Source organism: Triticum urartu, chromosome 4 (genome assembly GCF_003073215.2).
Source record: "Triticum urartu cultivar G1812 chromosome 4, Tu2.1, whole genome shotgun sequence".
In the NCBI taxonomy this organism is placed as follows: domain Eukaryota; kingdom Viridiplantae; phylum Streptophyta; class Magnoliopsida; order Poales; family Poaceae; genus Triticum; species Triticum urartu.
Window position 1 is genome coordinate 67,713,019 of NC_053025.1, and position 15,870 is coordinate 67,728,888.

Sequence of the window (15,870 nt, forward strand, 5' to 3'; positions counted from 1 at the left end):
AGAGTTTTGTAGGACAATAGCAATTTTCCCATAAGTGGATGGCCTAAGGTTTATCAATCTGTGGGAGGCGTAGGATGAAGATGGTCTCTCTAAAACAACCCTGCAACCAAATAATAAAAAGTCTCTTGTGTCCCCAACACACCAAATACAATGGTAATTTGTATAGGTGCACTAGTTTGGCGAAGAGATGGTGATACAAGTGTAATATGGATAGTAGATATGGATTTTTGTAATATGAACAATAAAAACAGCAAGGTAGCAAGTAACAAAAGTGAGCACAAACGGTATTGCAATGCTTGAAATGAGCCCTAGGGTCCGTACTTTCGCTACTGCTATCTCTCGACAATGCTAATATAATTGGATCATATAACCATCCCTCAAAGTGCGATGAAAAATCACTCCAAAGTTCTTATCTAGCGGAGAACATAAGAAGAAATTGTTTGTAGTTGTTCTTTCCGATCAATCTATCCAAGAGTTCGTACAAAAATGACACCAAGTTATTCTTTCCGATCGATCTATCAAGAGTTCGTACTAAAATAATAGTAAGTTATTTTTTCCGATCAATCTATCAAGAGTTCGTACTAAAATAACACCAAAGCAAATTCAGATTCATAATACTCAATCCAACACAAAGAACCTCAAAGAGTGCCCCAAGATTTCTATCGGAGAAACAAAAGACGAGAACGTGCATCAACGCCTATGCATAGATTACCCCAATGTCACCTCGGGAATCCATGAGTTGAGTGCCAAATCATATATCAAGTGAATCAAAATAATACCCCATTGTCACCACGGGTATTCATATGCAAGGCATATATCAAGTGCTCTTAAATCCATAAAAGTATTCAATCCGATAAAACAAAATCTCAAAGGAAAAATTCAATTCATCACAACAAGATAGAGAGGGGAAAACACCATATGATCCAACTATATAAACCAAGCCCGCAATACATCAAGATCATGAAATCTTAAGAACACGAGAGAGAGAGAAAGAGAGATATTAAACACATAGCTACTGGTACAAACCCTCAGACCCGATGGTGCATTACTCTCCTCATCATGGTGGCCGCCAGGATGATGAAGAAGGCCACCGGTGATGATTTCCCCCTGCGGCAGGGTGCCAGAACGGGTCTAGATTGGTTTTCCATGGCTACAGAGGCTTAAGGCGGCGGAACTTCTGATCTAGGGTTACCCCGAGGGTTTTTGGAATATTTGGGAATTTATAGGGTGAAGAGGGGGTGCGGGAGGCCACCGAGGTGGGCACAACCCACCTGGGCGCGCGTGGGCCCCCAGGCACGCCCTGGTGGGTTGTGCCCCCCTCGGGGCACCCCCAGGTGCTGCTTTGGCCCAATGGATGTATTTTGGTCCATAAAAAATCCACAAAAAGTTTCGCAGTGTTTGGACTCCGTTTGATATTGATTTCTTGCGATGTAAAAAACAAGCAAAAAAACAACTGGCACTGGGCACTGGGTCAATAGGTTAGTCCCAAAAAATGATATAAAGTTGCTATAAAATGATTATAAAACATCCAAGAATGGTAATATAACAACATGAATACTTCATAAATTATAGATACGTTGGAGACGTATCAACGCAATGATCTATCCATGGAGATTCATAACAACGAAGGGGAGAGTATGTCTACATACCCTCATAGACCGTAAGAGAAAGCGTTTAACAACGCGGTTGATGTAGTCGAACTTCTTTGCGCTCCAACCGATCAAGTACCAAATGTACGTCACCTTCGCGTTCTGCACACGTTCAGCTTGGTGACGTCCTCCACCTTGTTGATCCAGCAAGACGCGTGAGGTAGTAGATGATTTCCAGCAACACGACAATGTGATGACGATGATGGTGAAGTGATCTCCACAGGGCTTTGCCTAAGCACTACGAAAATATGACCGGGGGTGTAAACGGTGGAGGGGGGTGCCACACACGGCTAGGAAATTGTCTCTTGTGTGGCACCCCTCCCCACACATGTATATATAGGTGTGGGAGGGGAGGAGGCAGCCCTAGGGCGCCTCCAATAGGGTCGGCGGCCACCCTAGGATTTTCCTAGTGGTGCGCCCCTTCCATATAATGCACAAGGGAGAAGGAAAGGGGGGAGGCGCCCCTTCTCTTTCCTTTCTCCCTTCCGGAGATATGGTAGGAGGATGTGGCACCTCCCCCTTCCATCTAATTGGGTGTGGCTGCCTTAGGGGAGCGCACCAGCCCATGTGGGCTGGTGCGTTCCCACTAGATGGCCCGATAAGGCCCAATACTCTCCCGGTGCCCTCGGAACCCCTTCCGGTATTCCGATAACTTTCCGGTGCATTTCGAAACCATTCCGGGGACCAAATAGCATTGTCCTATATATCAATCTTTACCTCCGGACCATTCCGGAGCTCCTCGTCATGTCCATGATCTCATCTAGGACTCCAAACAACATGAGGTCACCAAAACACATAACTCATACATTACCAAAACGACATCGAATGTTGAGCGTGCGGACCCTGCGAGTTCGAGAACTATGTAGACATGACCGAGACACCTCTCCGACCAATAACCAATAGCGGAACATGGATGCCCATATTGGCTCCTACATATTCTACGAAGATCTTTATCGGTCGAACCGTTATGACAACATACGTAATTCCCTTTGTCCATCGATATGTTACTTGCCCGAGATTCAATCATCGATATCTTCATACCTAGTTCAATCTTGTTACCAACAAGTCTCTTTACTCGTTCTGTAATACATCACCTTGTGACTAACTCCTTAGTCATTTGCTTGCAAGCTTATGATGTGTATTACCTAGAGGGCCCAGAGATACCTCTTCGATACTCAGAGTGACAAATCCTAATCTCGATCTATGCCAACTCAACAAACACCTTCGGAGATACCTGTATAGCATCCTTATGATCACCCAGTTACGTTGTGACGTTTGATAGCACACAAGGTATTCCTCCGGTATCCGGGAGTTGTATAATCTCATAGTCGAAGGAATACGTATTTGACATGAAGAAAGCAATAGCAATAAACTAAAGATCATTATGCTAAGCTAACGGATGGGCCTTGTCCATCACATCATTCTCCTAATGATGTGATCCCGTTATCAAATGACAACACGTGTCTATGGTTAGGAAACCTTAACCATCTTTGATCAACGAGCTAGTCTAGTAGAATACATTTCTAGCATGAATAATAAACCTTTATCATGAATAAGGAAATATAATATAAAATAGCAACTTTATTATTGCCTCTAGGGCATATTTCCTTCAATAAATGCATTACTTTCAACCACACGATAGCAAACCTGGCGCCCTACAGCTCACACAAAGTTCATCATCATAATGATTGAGTTGGTGGTATGGATCTTCGCAATCACGATCCACCTGGCTTCCACCTTTAAGTTTCTCTACATGCTTTCCAGAGTAATTTACCCATCTTCCTTGCCTTCGAGATGAACATATCATCAATCCTTTATCCGGCCTCTACTAAAGATGCACCGCCCTACGAGCTAGACTTCAAAGTGTTGACATGTGGAATCCTTGATCATCTTTCGCTAGAACATGTTGAAGGAAGGCGAGACCAATTTCCTATGAGACCCGAAAGGGGCCTAATGTGGACTAAAACATCGTCGTACTGGAGGAGAACTCTGGTCCAATGTAGGCATGGTGGCCTCATTACAGGATCACCGTAGGAGTAGGAACTCTAAGTAAACCCTATGTATCCTTTCTATGGCGGAGCTAGAAATGACTTACAAATATCTTAATTGAACTTTTCTTTGTACCCAAATCTTAGTTTTTGAGTTTTCTTGTTAGCGTTATATCTTATAATAGAGTAATTAATGAAGTTAGTTCACTCCAAAGTGCAATTGTAAGCAACACGTAAATAATGGTTTCACCGGGAAAAAGCTATGCCTCTCCCGCAGGTTTCTTTGATTCTCAAGATAAAAAAACGTAAGAACATGATAGAATTGTGTGTGCAAAACAAATGATTATGAAAAAATGTGTTCGATTTGAAGTAATAGGAAAGTTCAGAAATCCTTAAAACATAGTAAAACCAAGGTTTAAACATGTGTATCCATAAAAAAAGTTTTTAGCACATGCAAAGGTAAGATTTACATTCTAGTTATGCAACTTATGGTCGTTGCCTTGTTCTCTGCATAGGAATAGGAAAGGGAGGCTTAAGGGAAAAAACAAAGGAAAGTTTTCTTCATTTTTCATACTCCCTTTGGTTAGGAATATTGGTTTGGCACAAGAATTTTAGTCGTTAATTTAACCACCAAAATATGTATAATATGCCAAAAATATATGGGGGACGCTATGCTCGGCCGGCTGATAATGAAAATAGATTAACCACCTCGCTCACCGTTAGATGGAACCGCGAATAGCCATCCGATGTACTCACGTGAGCAGTGCTATCCTTTTCCAACAAGAGTAATGTTGAAGTAGGCCTTCTACCAAAGGTTACTTGTTGCAAATGACCCCGAAACATTATTTCTCTTCTGGAAATATTTGCAACAAAGGTAATGTTGCGGAAATCTTTGCAAGAGAGGATGTGTCACAGAAACATTGTTGACCGTTTCTACCATAATGTTTGCAACATAGCCTGTGTTGCAAAAAACCTTTTGCCGAGGGTGAGCGCTAGTGGCGTCGGCCGAAGAAACGCGGCGAGGCAGTGGCTCCACAAGGAGCTCGATCTCTATGGCCGCACACCGTGTAGAACGCGACCTGCATGTGGACGCTGAGCACATCTGATGCTGCCATCATTGACATGCTTGTCGGCGGCTAGCGCCAGTGGTGGCAGTCCGAGCAGCGTGGGAGGCAGTGACTCGACGGGGGGCTCTGGAAATGCACAAGAGGCGACTGTTCTCGAGGATTCAGATTCTGCAACATACCAGTTGTTGCGATGGGGGAGATTGCAACATGAACCAGTTGCAAAACATAGACTATATAATAGGTCGTTCTTGAACCGTGTGTTCAAAATCAGATCCAACGGCCATGAAGGCGGCGGACGCGCGCGACGTTATCAGTCCGTTGATGCCTAGTGTTTTCGAAATATATATGTTTAAAAACTTCATTCGATGACGAATCAAAAAATATATTTTTATGATATACAACACATTTCCCCCTAAATCGAAGACCTAAAAATCAATGCCTGATTCATATTTCCATCCGATGGGAGTATATGCGATTGTTTTGAATAACAAATGGATGACGAGTGCCACCAAAAGAAAATATTCCCTCTAATAGCACCAAAATGTGTTTAGGTACATTCATTTTAGGGACAACTAATACGGAGGAGTATCCGCCGGGCCCTGCCTGCGCGGCGCTGGTGGCGGCGGGTTGCCCCCCCCCCCCGCGCGCGCGTTGGGGGGGGGCACGCCCCTCTGACGGCGGCGGTGCTGCTTGGCCGGCAGCGGTGTGGCTCGGCGGCGGCGATCCCGTGGGCCATGGGTGCCCTTGGTGCGGTGGCGCTGGTGGCTGGTGGTGCCCGCTCGGCCTAGATCTGGGCCCTTTAGGGCCTGATCTGGGCTGGTGCGGGCCGGCAGCTCAGCACTGCAGTGTTGCTCCCTGGTGGTGGCGAGGCGTCGGTGGTCTATGGGCGGTGCTGGCTTCGCTGGTCGGCGTGCTGCAGCGTGGGGATATGGACTGTTCGGACCCATGTGGGTCCGACCGGGCCGTTGGGGCCTGGCAAGTCCTTGTCGCCGCGTTCGGTCGGCTCCGCGAGAGCGATGGAGGTTGTCCCTTCCCGCCGGTCGAGTTGCGGTTGCCCGCGTGGCCGTTGTCTCCTTTCCCTCCCCCAAGTCTCGTGTCGGCGGCTCCAGTGAGACGGCGATGTTGGTTCGGTGACCGTGGTGGCACAGGTTGGTGGGCGGCAGATTGGGTGGTGCATTTCGGAGGATCCGGGGTGGTGGTTGTTGTTTGGGTCGGGAGAAATCCCTGGCGGCTCGTCCGGATCCGACGCGGTGACGCCTGCTTCCCACTACCCTCCGCGTACCGGGGAAAACCCTAGGACTCGTCCGGGCAACAACGACGGCGCCGTCACATTCCTTCGTGAAGGTGTTGCTTGGTACGCGACGCTCCGGAATGCTAGGAACGTGGTGGTACTTCTCCAGAGGGTGCAGCGGTTGCCGGTCTTCGTCGCTTAGTTGATCTGCCGGCGTCGGCATTTGTTTCTCTTCTCTTTCTCTTCATTTTTCTTTTGGGCTTGTTTGTGTTGCGGTCCCAGCGAGTTGGATGTTTTATAATATAAAGCGGGGGCTTTATAATATAAAGCGGAGGAAAACCCTTTTATCGGGATGTGGAGTTTCTACACCCAGGAGCAAATGCTCCTGGTGTGAACAGTAAAATCAAATAAACTAAAAAACAATTCAAAAAATTCTGAAATTTTTTTATGCCATACTTTCACAAATGTTTGTTGTGCCTGCAAAATTTCATCGCAAAATCATATTGGTCGAAGGCGTGGTAAAAAAAACAAAATCGATGCTCCGAAAATGTTACTTACAAAAGCATTTTGCAGCTTTGATTTTGTTTTTTTACACGCCTTCCACCAATGTGATTTCGCGATGAAATTTTGCGTGCACGACAAACATTTATGAAAGTATGTCGCAAAATAATTTTAGACTTTTTTGAACATTTTTTCTATTTTTTTGATTTTACTATTCATACCAGGAGCAAATGCTCCCGGGTGTAGAAAGGTACTTCTGCCTTTATCGTAACTAATATGGAGGAGTACTATATTCCTATATTTTTTTACTTTGCTATTCATGTATATGTGAATCAAAAGGCCTTAACTTATAAAAGCCTAGGGCTTTCTTTGCCTCATGTCCATGCTGTCGTCGGTCCGCCTAGTCTCCGGTGGTTTTAGGGTGGCGTGGTGGATCCTGACCCTTGCCTGAAATGTTCTTTTGAGTTTTGTTAGGTTTTGTGTCCTATTCAGAAAGACGAGACGTCGGCGCCTCCCTGAAAATGAAATAAGGTTCTCTCCATCTAGCCCCCATCCCGATGGCACGTCTAGCATCGTCGGTGGGTGTGTGGAGATGTGTCTCCAGTGGATCTGTCGTTGGTGGATTTGCTCGAATCTGGTCGTAATTCATCTATGTTTGCGCGTCTTTAAGTTGGATCCTTCCGATCAACACTACTCTTCAACGACAGCGGTTGTTGCTCTAGTACGCTGGTCCTATGGGGCCTTAGCATGACGACTTCCTGACTGTCTATTATAATAAGTTTTGCCTGGTTCCGCGAGGGAGGAGCGATGATGACGGCGCGCGCTCGGCTCGCTTCAGTGTTTGTAGTCGTCGCTAGGTGGTCTAGGAATCTGCATGTAATTTTTATTATTTTTTTATATTCATCATATTACCATGACTGAAAATAAATAGATCGAAAGTATTTAAAAAAAGCCTCAACTTAGGTGGTCAATTTCTCCTTCGTGAGTGACGCTTAATACTGCCTTGGCGTCAAGCAGCGTTGGCTCCACCGCGCGCACATACACAGGGAGTGAATCAGAGGGGTATAGTCTCCCTGCGTACGTGTAAGCATAAGCATCTACAATAAATAGTGGGGAGTATAAAAACCAAATGAGATTTGGCCGTAGCAAGTGCATAATTTGCACCTGTGACGCAGACCAAAAGCTGGAATTCTCTGTGGCGCCCGTGTGCAGCTGCCCCCCGCACTGCGTTGCGCTCCCTCTCTCCTCGTATATGTTGTGGCCCGGTTCTTGTGTTGCCCAACTTGCTGCTGCATGCCGTCACAAAATTCAAGCATTTCCCACTTTTGGAACCAGGCAAGTGGCCTAAAGGCAACCAACTTGTTTCACCATGATTTTGATGTAACTTTTAAAAATAATTACGATAAAACTTCTGATCTATTCATTTTCAACCATCATATTATACTATCTCGATCCTAGTTTATTAGTCCCCTTCGTAATTTATGCTAAATTTTGATCAAATATTTAACTGATAAAATATTAGTGCATGTCAACAAAAATTATATTATTTGATTCGTATTTGAACATAGTTTTCAATGATATATTTTTTGTGACATGCATTAATATTTTATTAGTTAAATTTATGGTCAAAATTTGGCACACATAACAAATGAGGACCAATAAACCAGGACCAAGGTAGTAGTGATCTAAACGATCTTATATTTATTTATAGAGAAGGTACGATTTAATAAGAGGCAAACACAAATTCACAACGTCCATTGCTGTCGCACAACTAGCTTATTTGCTCTCTAAAAAATAGCTTTAGAGAGTTCTGGCTGACAAAATTGTAGATGAGCTCAAGGATTGGAGAAGACAAAAACTATACATTCCAATCAAATGAAGAGAAAAAAGACACTCCAATCTCGAGGGTGAGCTTTTCATGAAGCACTTTGGTAACAATGTGATCATAGAAGCAGCATAACACAAATGAGATGTCTTCAAATTCATTCATGGAAATATTGACGTTGGGTCTCTTATAAATATTCCAGAGAGTTGAGATCAAAGATGTTGTACAACTAGTTTACTAAAATAGTACTCATGTGTCCCAAAAAATAAGACGTTTTTCTAGTTCAATTTGAATTGAAAAAAATGTCTTATATTTTGGGACAAAGGTAGTATCGGTTAAAAAAATGAATGTGCTGCATGAAAAAGGAACAACACAAACACCGTGTTACTGCACATGGTGTTTTAGACAGCTGGTTTTGAACTGTTTTGGGAGTTGCCTGAACTTTCTAAAACGTCGTATAAAAGTAAATAGAGAGGGTAGTTTTTATCATTGATAAATACTATTTTTTTTATAAAGTACATACATATTAATTTTTTTGAAGGGCATGTACGCTTGTAATGGATACTAATGGTTACATTTTTGCAAGGACACTATAATTATTCATTAATCCATGTGAATAAAAACTTGCTACACATAGCTCTTTTTTTGAGAATCACACTACAGACGTAGATGCTAATATTTGCACATATACACTCACCCCAGAGCACATATGAGAGAGTGAGTCGGCGGGTCTTTTAAGATTGACGAAGTCACCACCGACACATCGCTATCGACGAGAACGTCGCCTCCACTAATCTAGTTCCGTATTTGTAGCAACAATCTAAGGTTTGGTTTCCTAGCAAAAGAAAAATTAAAAAAAATCAAATTATGGGTAGTACAAAAGCAAAAAAATATGAATTCCACTTGTACAACGGGGTAGACATTTGTCACCCTAATACTCTGTGTTTTTACCAGTGAAAATACACTCTATGTTAACGCCTAACTAGTTATTCTTATAGAAAATAATTTTCCGCCCTACAAAAATACCTAAATATGCATACATTTTCCTGGACAAACATAGGCGGGGCCATACTGTGGTTGGCCATAGACGATGATGCTCTGAAAGAGGGCATTGTAATTATTGGAGTGGGCTCCAAAGGTACCTAATGAAAACAGCGGGTCCCGCGTTGAGAGGGACGTGTGTTTGGTGGTGGCCTCTGATGGAAGACGACTCTCACTTTCGTGAGCTGATGAGAGTGAAATAAAGCATGAAAACGTCTCCTCCCAAGTACTACTAGTGTGTGTTATTTATATATTTTCCACCATATATTCTAACCCATCACCTTAATTGCCAAAGGAGACCAAGCACAAATTGATGGAAGGAAACATCATATCACATGATTACAACTTCATTTTTATGCCATAATTAAGGTGGATCAGAAGATAAATACTTTATGGGATTCGTATTATTTACCCATAATATTAAAGTGTGCATGAGAACCAATGGTTGGGTGGTTAAGAGTGTGGTGGCACCTCAAGCATACAATGGGATCAAACTTCAAGTTTGACGTTTTAATGTCTTATCATGTGGATTATTCTTTCAATAGAATTCGATGTTCTCGCCCATAACATGTGGTGACTTCGTTAATTTTCAAGCTCCCAAACTCAACTCGGGCCTTCGGTAGGGTTGTGTGTATGATAGTGTGAGTGTGGGCATCTACATTGTAATTCATGTTCTAAATAAAAATCAAAGTGTGCACATGTAGATTTGTTAGATGGGTCCTTGACATTATATGCAAATTATATAAATATATAAACGTGACCTCCATTTTTCTGCTTGTGATAACAAAAAGTAATTAGTTATCATATTTTAATTCTCAAAACACTAGGTACACTCCCTCAAAAAGAAACAACACTAGGTACACATACACACATACTTTTGTAGGTGCTTATAGGGCGTGCATGCTTTTTGTAGGTGTGAGTGTATGTGCGTGCTTGTGAACATCTATGTTTGTACCATGCTAAAAAAGATTTTGCTCCTAGTTTTTCTTTCAAGATATTTTACTCCTAGCTAGCACAATAAGCAATGCACTTATATAAAGATAAAGAAAGCTATAAAGACATAATTTCACCGGTACATACAAAAATTTGCAGATACGCAAATAAGGGTGTAAATGCGAATCTCTCCTCTCATTTATTCAAACAAAGATCGAATCCGGACACACGATTTGTGCAAATATCCATCGATCCGACAGCTACCCCCTCACCATCATCACCGAAAAATGGCTCAAACCAATTAATGCGAATCTCTCCTTTCATTTATCCGAACAAAAGTCGAATCCGAACATACGATTTGTGCAAATATCTATCGATCCGACAGCTACCCCCTCATAATCATCTCCGAAAAATGTCTCAAACCAATTAGGTGGTTGAAGCGAGAAATTGTGATTCATCATCACAATAAACACATGCCTTTCAACATCTAAAACCATCCGCAACGAGTGTAAAATGTGAAACAGCAAAATTACCCCGTGCAAGCGTAGCAACAACAAATTTTGCACTGCCAGCAGTGGCTTTGTTCCCCTCCAATAAAACCATGTTTCAATAATGCGTAAAGTACCACCACCCCCGCTTTTCAGTTGGGTTTTCCCCTTTTTAAAAGATTTAAATAGCCCAGAAACGCAGCGCAGGCGAATCCAGCGCCCCTAAAAAAGTTGCCAGAGAGAGAAGAGAGGCGAGCGTATTTCTTCTTCCCCCTCTCGGAAGAGGAGGAGGGCTCCGTCCGCAGTCGCAGGGGCTTCTCGCGAGGCCAGGCCAGGCGAGGCTCCTCCCACCACCACCCCGTTCACCAGCAGCTCGTCACCGCCACCTCCGGCCGCATACTATTATTACCACCGCCCCCGCAAATCCTCGCTCCCTCCCCGTTCGTCCTCCGGCTGATTGATTGATTACCCCCCCTAAGAACCGAAAATAAGAAATAAAGATCTCCGCTTTGGCCGTCGATCTCCGGTGAGGACCCGCGCCGCCCGCTCTCGATTTGTCTTTTTGGTTTTCTTGCTTTCCGGGGCGCTCGTCCGTCCGGGGATCCGATGCCCGGCGCCGCGCCTCCTTTTGCTCACCCGATTCCGATTTGTGTTCCTGCAGGTGGTTGATTCTGCGAGCGTCTGCTGCTGGTTCGTCCAATCCGTTCGGCCGGCTCCTCTCTTCGGTTTCCTTTCTCAGGTGAGTTGGATTCGCTCTGTTAGCCTCAGCTGTTTCTTTCTTCTCTCCCCCCCTGATTCGTCTGCGTAATTGCGCGCCTGTTTCCGTTTCGCAGGTTGGATCGAGGGCATTAGGCAGGAGATGGACGTGGAGGGCAAGATGAATTTGGAGGTGAGTGGTCACTCTGAATCGGAATTCTCATGAATTATTCCGTTTCTCTTCGAGTTCCAATTGGAAAGCCTGATGGGTGCTCTGTTGATTTGGGAGTAGATTGGATCCAAGGACATGGAGGTGGAGAGCAAGAACCTGAAGCTGGAGGAGCCACTGCCTTCCTCCGCGATGGACATGGACGAGCCTGGTGTTGCTGAGAGTGGCGAGGTGGATGACAGCAATGGCAGCTCCAAGGAGTGCCCCTTGACCCCCAGGGATTCCATGACCTCCAAGGTTCCTCTGGCCAAAGAGCCGAGATCAGTCAGCACCGACTTTGGGGATGAGCTGGACCTTGAGCTTGGGAGTGGAGAGCCAGAGCCCGGCAGGCAGCAGGAGAGGAAGCTCTCAAGGCAAGACCGGATGGAGCTCAGCCAGTTGTTCCAGCATGCCGTGAGCGCTCATGATTGGGAGTGCGCCGATGGCTTGCTGGCCAAAGCTGATGCACAGGGACTCAATGATGTGCTCTGCGTGGCGGTCGATGCCATTTGGTTCTTGAGCGACAAGGAGGAGCTGTATGCCATCGTCGCCTTGATCAAGAGGATTGTGTCGGCGGGTGCGAATGATTTCACACGCGCCGCGCTCCGGACATCGTTCCTGGCATCGTGTGTGTCGGCATGCAGGGGGCGGACGACCAGCCTCGCCGATGCCGTGAGCTTCATGGGTCAAAAGTAAGTCTGTGCAAGATGGTTTGTGATCGTTACAGTTTGTCTTGAATCACATGCTTTGCAATTGTATTACTTGTGTCGAATTCGATAATTCCAATTCATGGATTTGATCGTTACAGTTTGTCTTGAATCGCATGCTTTGCAATTGTATTAGCTGTGTCGAATTCGATAATTCCAATTCATCTTTACACCTTATATAGTGTATGGTTGTGACGCCTTTGAATAATTCTTAGGTTGCATGAACGCCTCCAAGAATCCCATGGCGATGAGGTATTGAAGGCAGAGGCAAGTGCAAAGGTACATAAGTTCACAGAATGGGCTCTGAAGTGCATAGGATTACACGCCCGTGTGCGGGCGAGTAGGGGCAAAGGAAACCATGGCACAATCATTGAGGTTCAGCTTCAGCTATCTGCTTTCAAGACATTTCTGGATATTGCTGATAATGATCTTACCGGGAAAGATTTCACTGAGGCCTTTGATGCTGCATGCTTTCCTCTTACACTGTTCTCAAGCACCTTTGACCAAGGATGGGCTGCAGGGATCTCGGCAGCTGCTATACAAGGTCTGTTAGAGCTGTTGGTAGAGGGTGGCGCAGACAATGTGAACCAATGCTTTCTTGAAGCTGCACGCTATGGAAGCACTGAACTCGTTCGCATCTTACTTCAGGTAATGACAAAGCATCATCCTCATGTGCATCTTATTCTTACTTCAGGAGATCATAAAGCATAGTGAGACAATTTAGGTTAATGACACCTGTTGAGCAGATAATGTAGGTGCAACACAACTAAATGGTTGTTAGTTGCTTCCAGCACACAGTAGTCCCCTGGTATACATGTATATGGAAAGTCTGAAACATTTTCTGGCTTACCTTATTTCCTCTGCTAGTAACTGGACCTTTTCTTTTGACTGGGAATCAGACCTTTCTTGTGGAGCTTGCCATCATGTTTGAATGTATTCGGCGTAAACTGCTCCAGTCTTCATGCACAATGCATTGTGAATATACATGCGCCTAAACGACTGAACCTTTAAAAATTGTGTGTAGACCATATAATTATTCTCATGAATCAGTTCATAGACTGCTTACTGATGACGGTCTCATCCAGATCTGTAATGGAACCTACTTCATGTGGTGTTCATCATGGCAATTTAGGTGGAATGGCTCCTGCTTACCTTAGAGAGCCTCAGAAATTTGTGTGTAACTAAGTTGAGTTAGTGCTTTGAAGATATTAAAGTAAATATTTGAAATAGTAATTGAAGATAGTCATCTTGATGGCCAATCTTCCCATTATATAGAAAAATAACTAATTTTATACTTTTACTTGCATGGATGATCAAGCGTATTAGAATGGTGGAAGATATTACAGAGTTGACCTGGAAAGTATGATACAATATTTAGGCAGCTAACACAAACGGAGACATTGATTATTTTTGCAACTCATTTCTGTATTGCATTGCTATTCAGGCCAGATTAAGAAAGCTATGTAGGTTCACTATGTATAAGGCATGAGGCAAAAATGAGCAAAGCTCTGCATACTCCCTCAGTTTCCTTTCTAAGGCATATTCTTTTCCTCGTTTTATTTCACTCTCCTTTTACTATCTCTCCCCCATTTCAATGGTACTTACGACAAGGATAACATGGACATTTGCTCATCTTAATATATGGTCAACTTAATCCATTCCCCACCTAAAATATGAATTGTATGTTTGGAATGATGGTAGTAAATTTTATCATTTGTTTTTAAAATTAGAGTAAATTTTATAATTGTTAGGCCATTTTTCAAATATGGCAGGTAGTGATATTAATTTAGCGGCGCTTGTGGATTTAAATCATTTACTTCCTTCCCTTTTCTAAAATATGTAAGAATCCTCTAAAAAAATATTTATGAGGATTAATACTTTCCTCTAAAAGTGTATATAATTTTTTTGAACGATGTAATTTAGAAGCTATATTTCTTTTTAAGAAGATTTTCCTATTTATCTTTTGCTTTCTGACATATGAGAAATTTCCTTTTTCTCTTGGCACAAATGTATCCTCAATCATTGGCAGCATTTAACGTATTTAATGTTTTCACTTTTGTTCAGATTGCTCAAAGGAACAGCTTGGACATTGATGTGGATCTAGCCCTTGGCTTTGCTGCCCACTACGGGAAACTTGAAACCATGGGGTGCTTAGTTGAGGAAGGTAATACTGTCGCCTTCCTTGGCCCTTTAATGCGGGCAGCTGAGCGTGGATGCTTTCAAGTTGTGGAATGGTTTGTGAACCGTGGCTGTCGGGACATGGAGCTTTGCCTGGCCCTTACTGCTGCCACCTCTAGTAGCCAGGTTGAAGTTGCTGCGTATCTCCTGCCTCTAGTCCCCCAACTTGTTCTTGCACCACTCAGCATCGAGATTGTTAAGGCTGCTGGCGAGAGGAGCACAGGTTCCCTCCAAGGCGTGGATTTTCTTCTCCGGTCGGACTTCCTCAATGACCCAGCCGCCACATATGCTGTAGCAGACAGCATAGCAAGATGCGCTGATGAGGCTGTAGATGCGAAGCTTAGGCTGTTCATGCTCGAGCAGTGGTCAGAGGAAGCCTTCAACAAGGGATTCGTGTCTTCACAAGAGCACTTTGTCAACATTACAAGGATAATGCAAAGGGGCGAGTCGCCAGTCGTCCTGAGACAGCTCCCGCTTCAGCTGGTGATCGCCATGGCCTACCTGCCACTGTACAGGGAATGCGTCGGGTCAGGTGGGCGGCTTCTGCCGCAGAGGCTAAGAGGCCAGCTCGTGGAGGCTGCAGGCAGGCTGGAGGGCCGGCAACTGGACAGGGGCATGCAGCAAAGCGAGCTGCTGGCCATCCTGGAGCACCACCTCCCGCGTTTTCTCATTCAGACTTGAATGAAGGTCGCAACCTGTACTCAAACCGCATCGGCATCGGCACCGGCATCGTCATCGGTCATCGCAAGCAAGTAGCGAAGGGCGTCGCACCCACCATCCATCTTCATCGTACCCTGCTTGTCGACATCCGCAATGATAGCACCACCCTGAGAGGCTCACCCCCCCGACTCTCCCGCAGGCGCTCTTCGGAGAGTATATAGTTTTGGTACAAGGTGTTGTGTTGTGTCGTGTCTCGTGTGTGTGTGTGTGTGTGTGTGTGTCGTCTGTGTGTGTCTTGTGCGAGGCGTCTGTTGAGTATTTACCGGAACCGCAACCGTCAGAAAAAAATGATATAAGCGTCGTCGAGAACATGTTTCTCCAGTTTTCGGTAAACCGTACATATGGCCTTGTTTGCTGCTGTTGTTGTCTTCCTTCCCAAACATAAAACTGAAACCAAATGAAAGATGGCTGCTCCTTCAGTTGTCAATCTCTTGATGGGTGGCTGTTCCTGTGACTGTGTGCTGCATCTGAATGTACGCACACACTGCCTGAGTGAGTTAATTTGCTGAAACCAAAACTGATGGAGCCTGAGACATGACACAGCCTGCATTCATTCATTCATTCATTTGGATGTCTTGCAAGTTGCAACCAACAAGTCAGGGTAGTACTGGAACGCCTTCAGACGGGGGGCCCTCGCC

The 15,870-nt window shown here is 44.5% G+C and overlaps 1 protein-coding gene across 1 annotated transcript; it reads left to right on the plus strand.

The window, feature by feature from the left end:
* Positions 1 to 10,928: 10,928 nt before the first annotated feature.
* LOC125550712 (ankyrin repeat protein SKIP35-like) lies at positions 10,929 to 15,590 on the plus strand. Its single transcript, XM_048713782.1, has 6 exons — positions 10,929 to 11,249; positions 11,385 to 11,462; positions 11,557 to 11,612; positions 11,712 to 12,319; positions 12,550 to 12,982; positions 14,399 to 15,590. The coding sequence occupies exons 3-6, from the start codon at positions 11,583 to 11,585 to the stop codon at positions 15,191 to 15,193; spliced, it is 1,866 nt and encodes a 621-aa protein (XP_048569739.1). The 5' UTR covers positions 10,929 to 11,249; positions 11,385 to 11,462; positions 11,557 to 11,582; the 3' UTR covers positions 15,194 to 15,590.
* Positions 15,591 to 15,870: the final 280 nt, after the last annotated feature.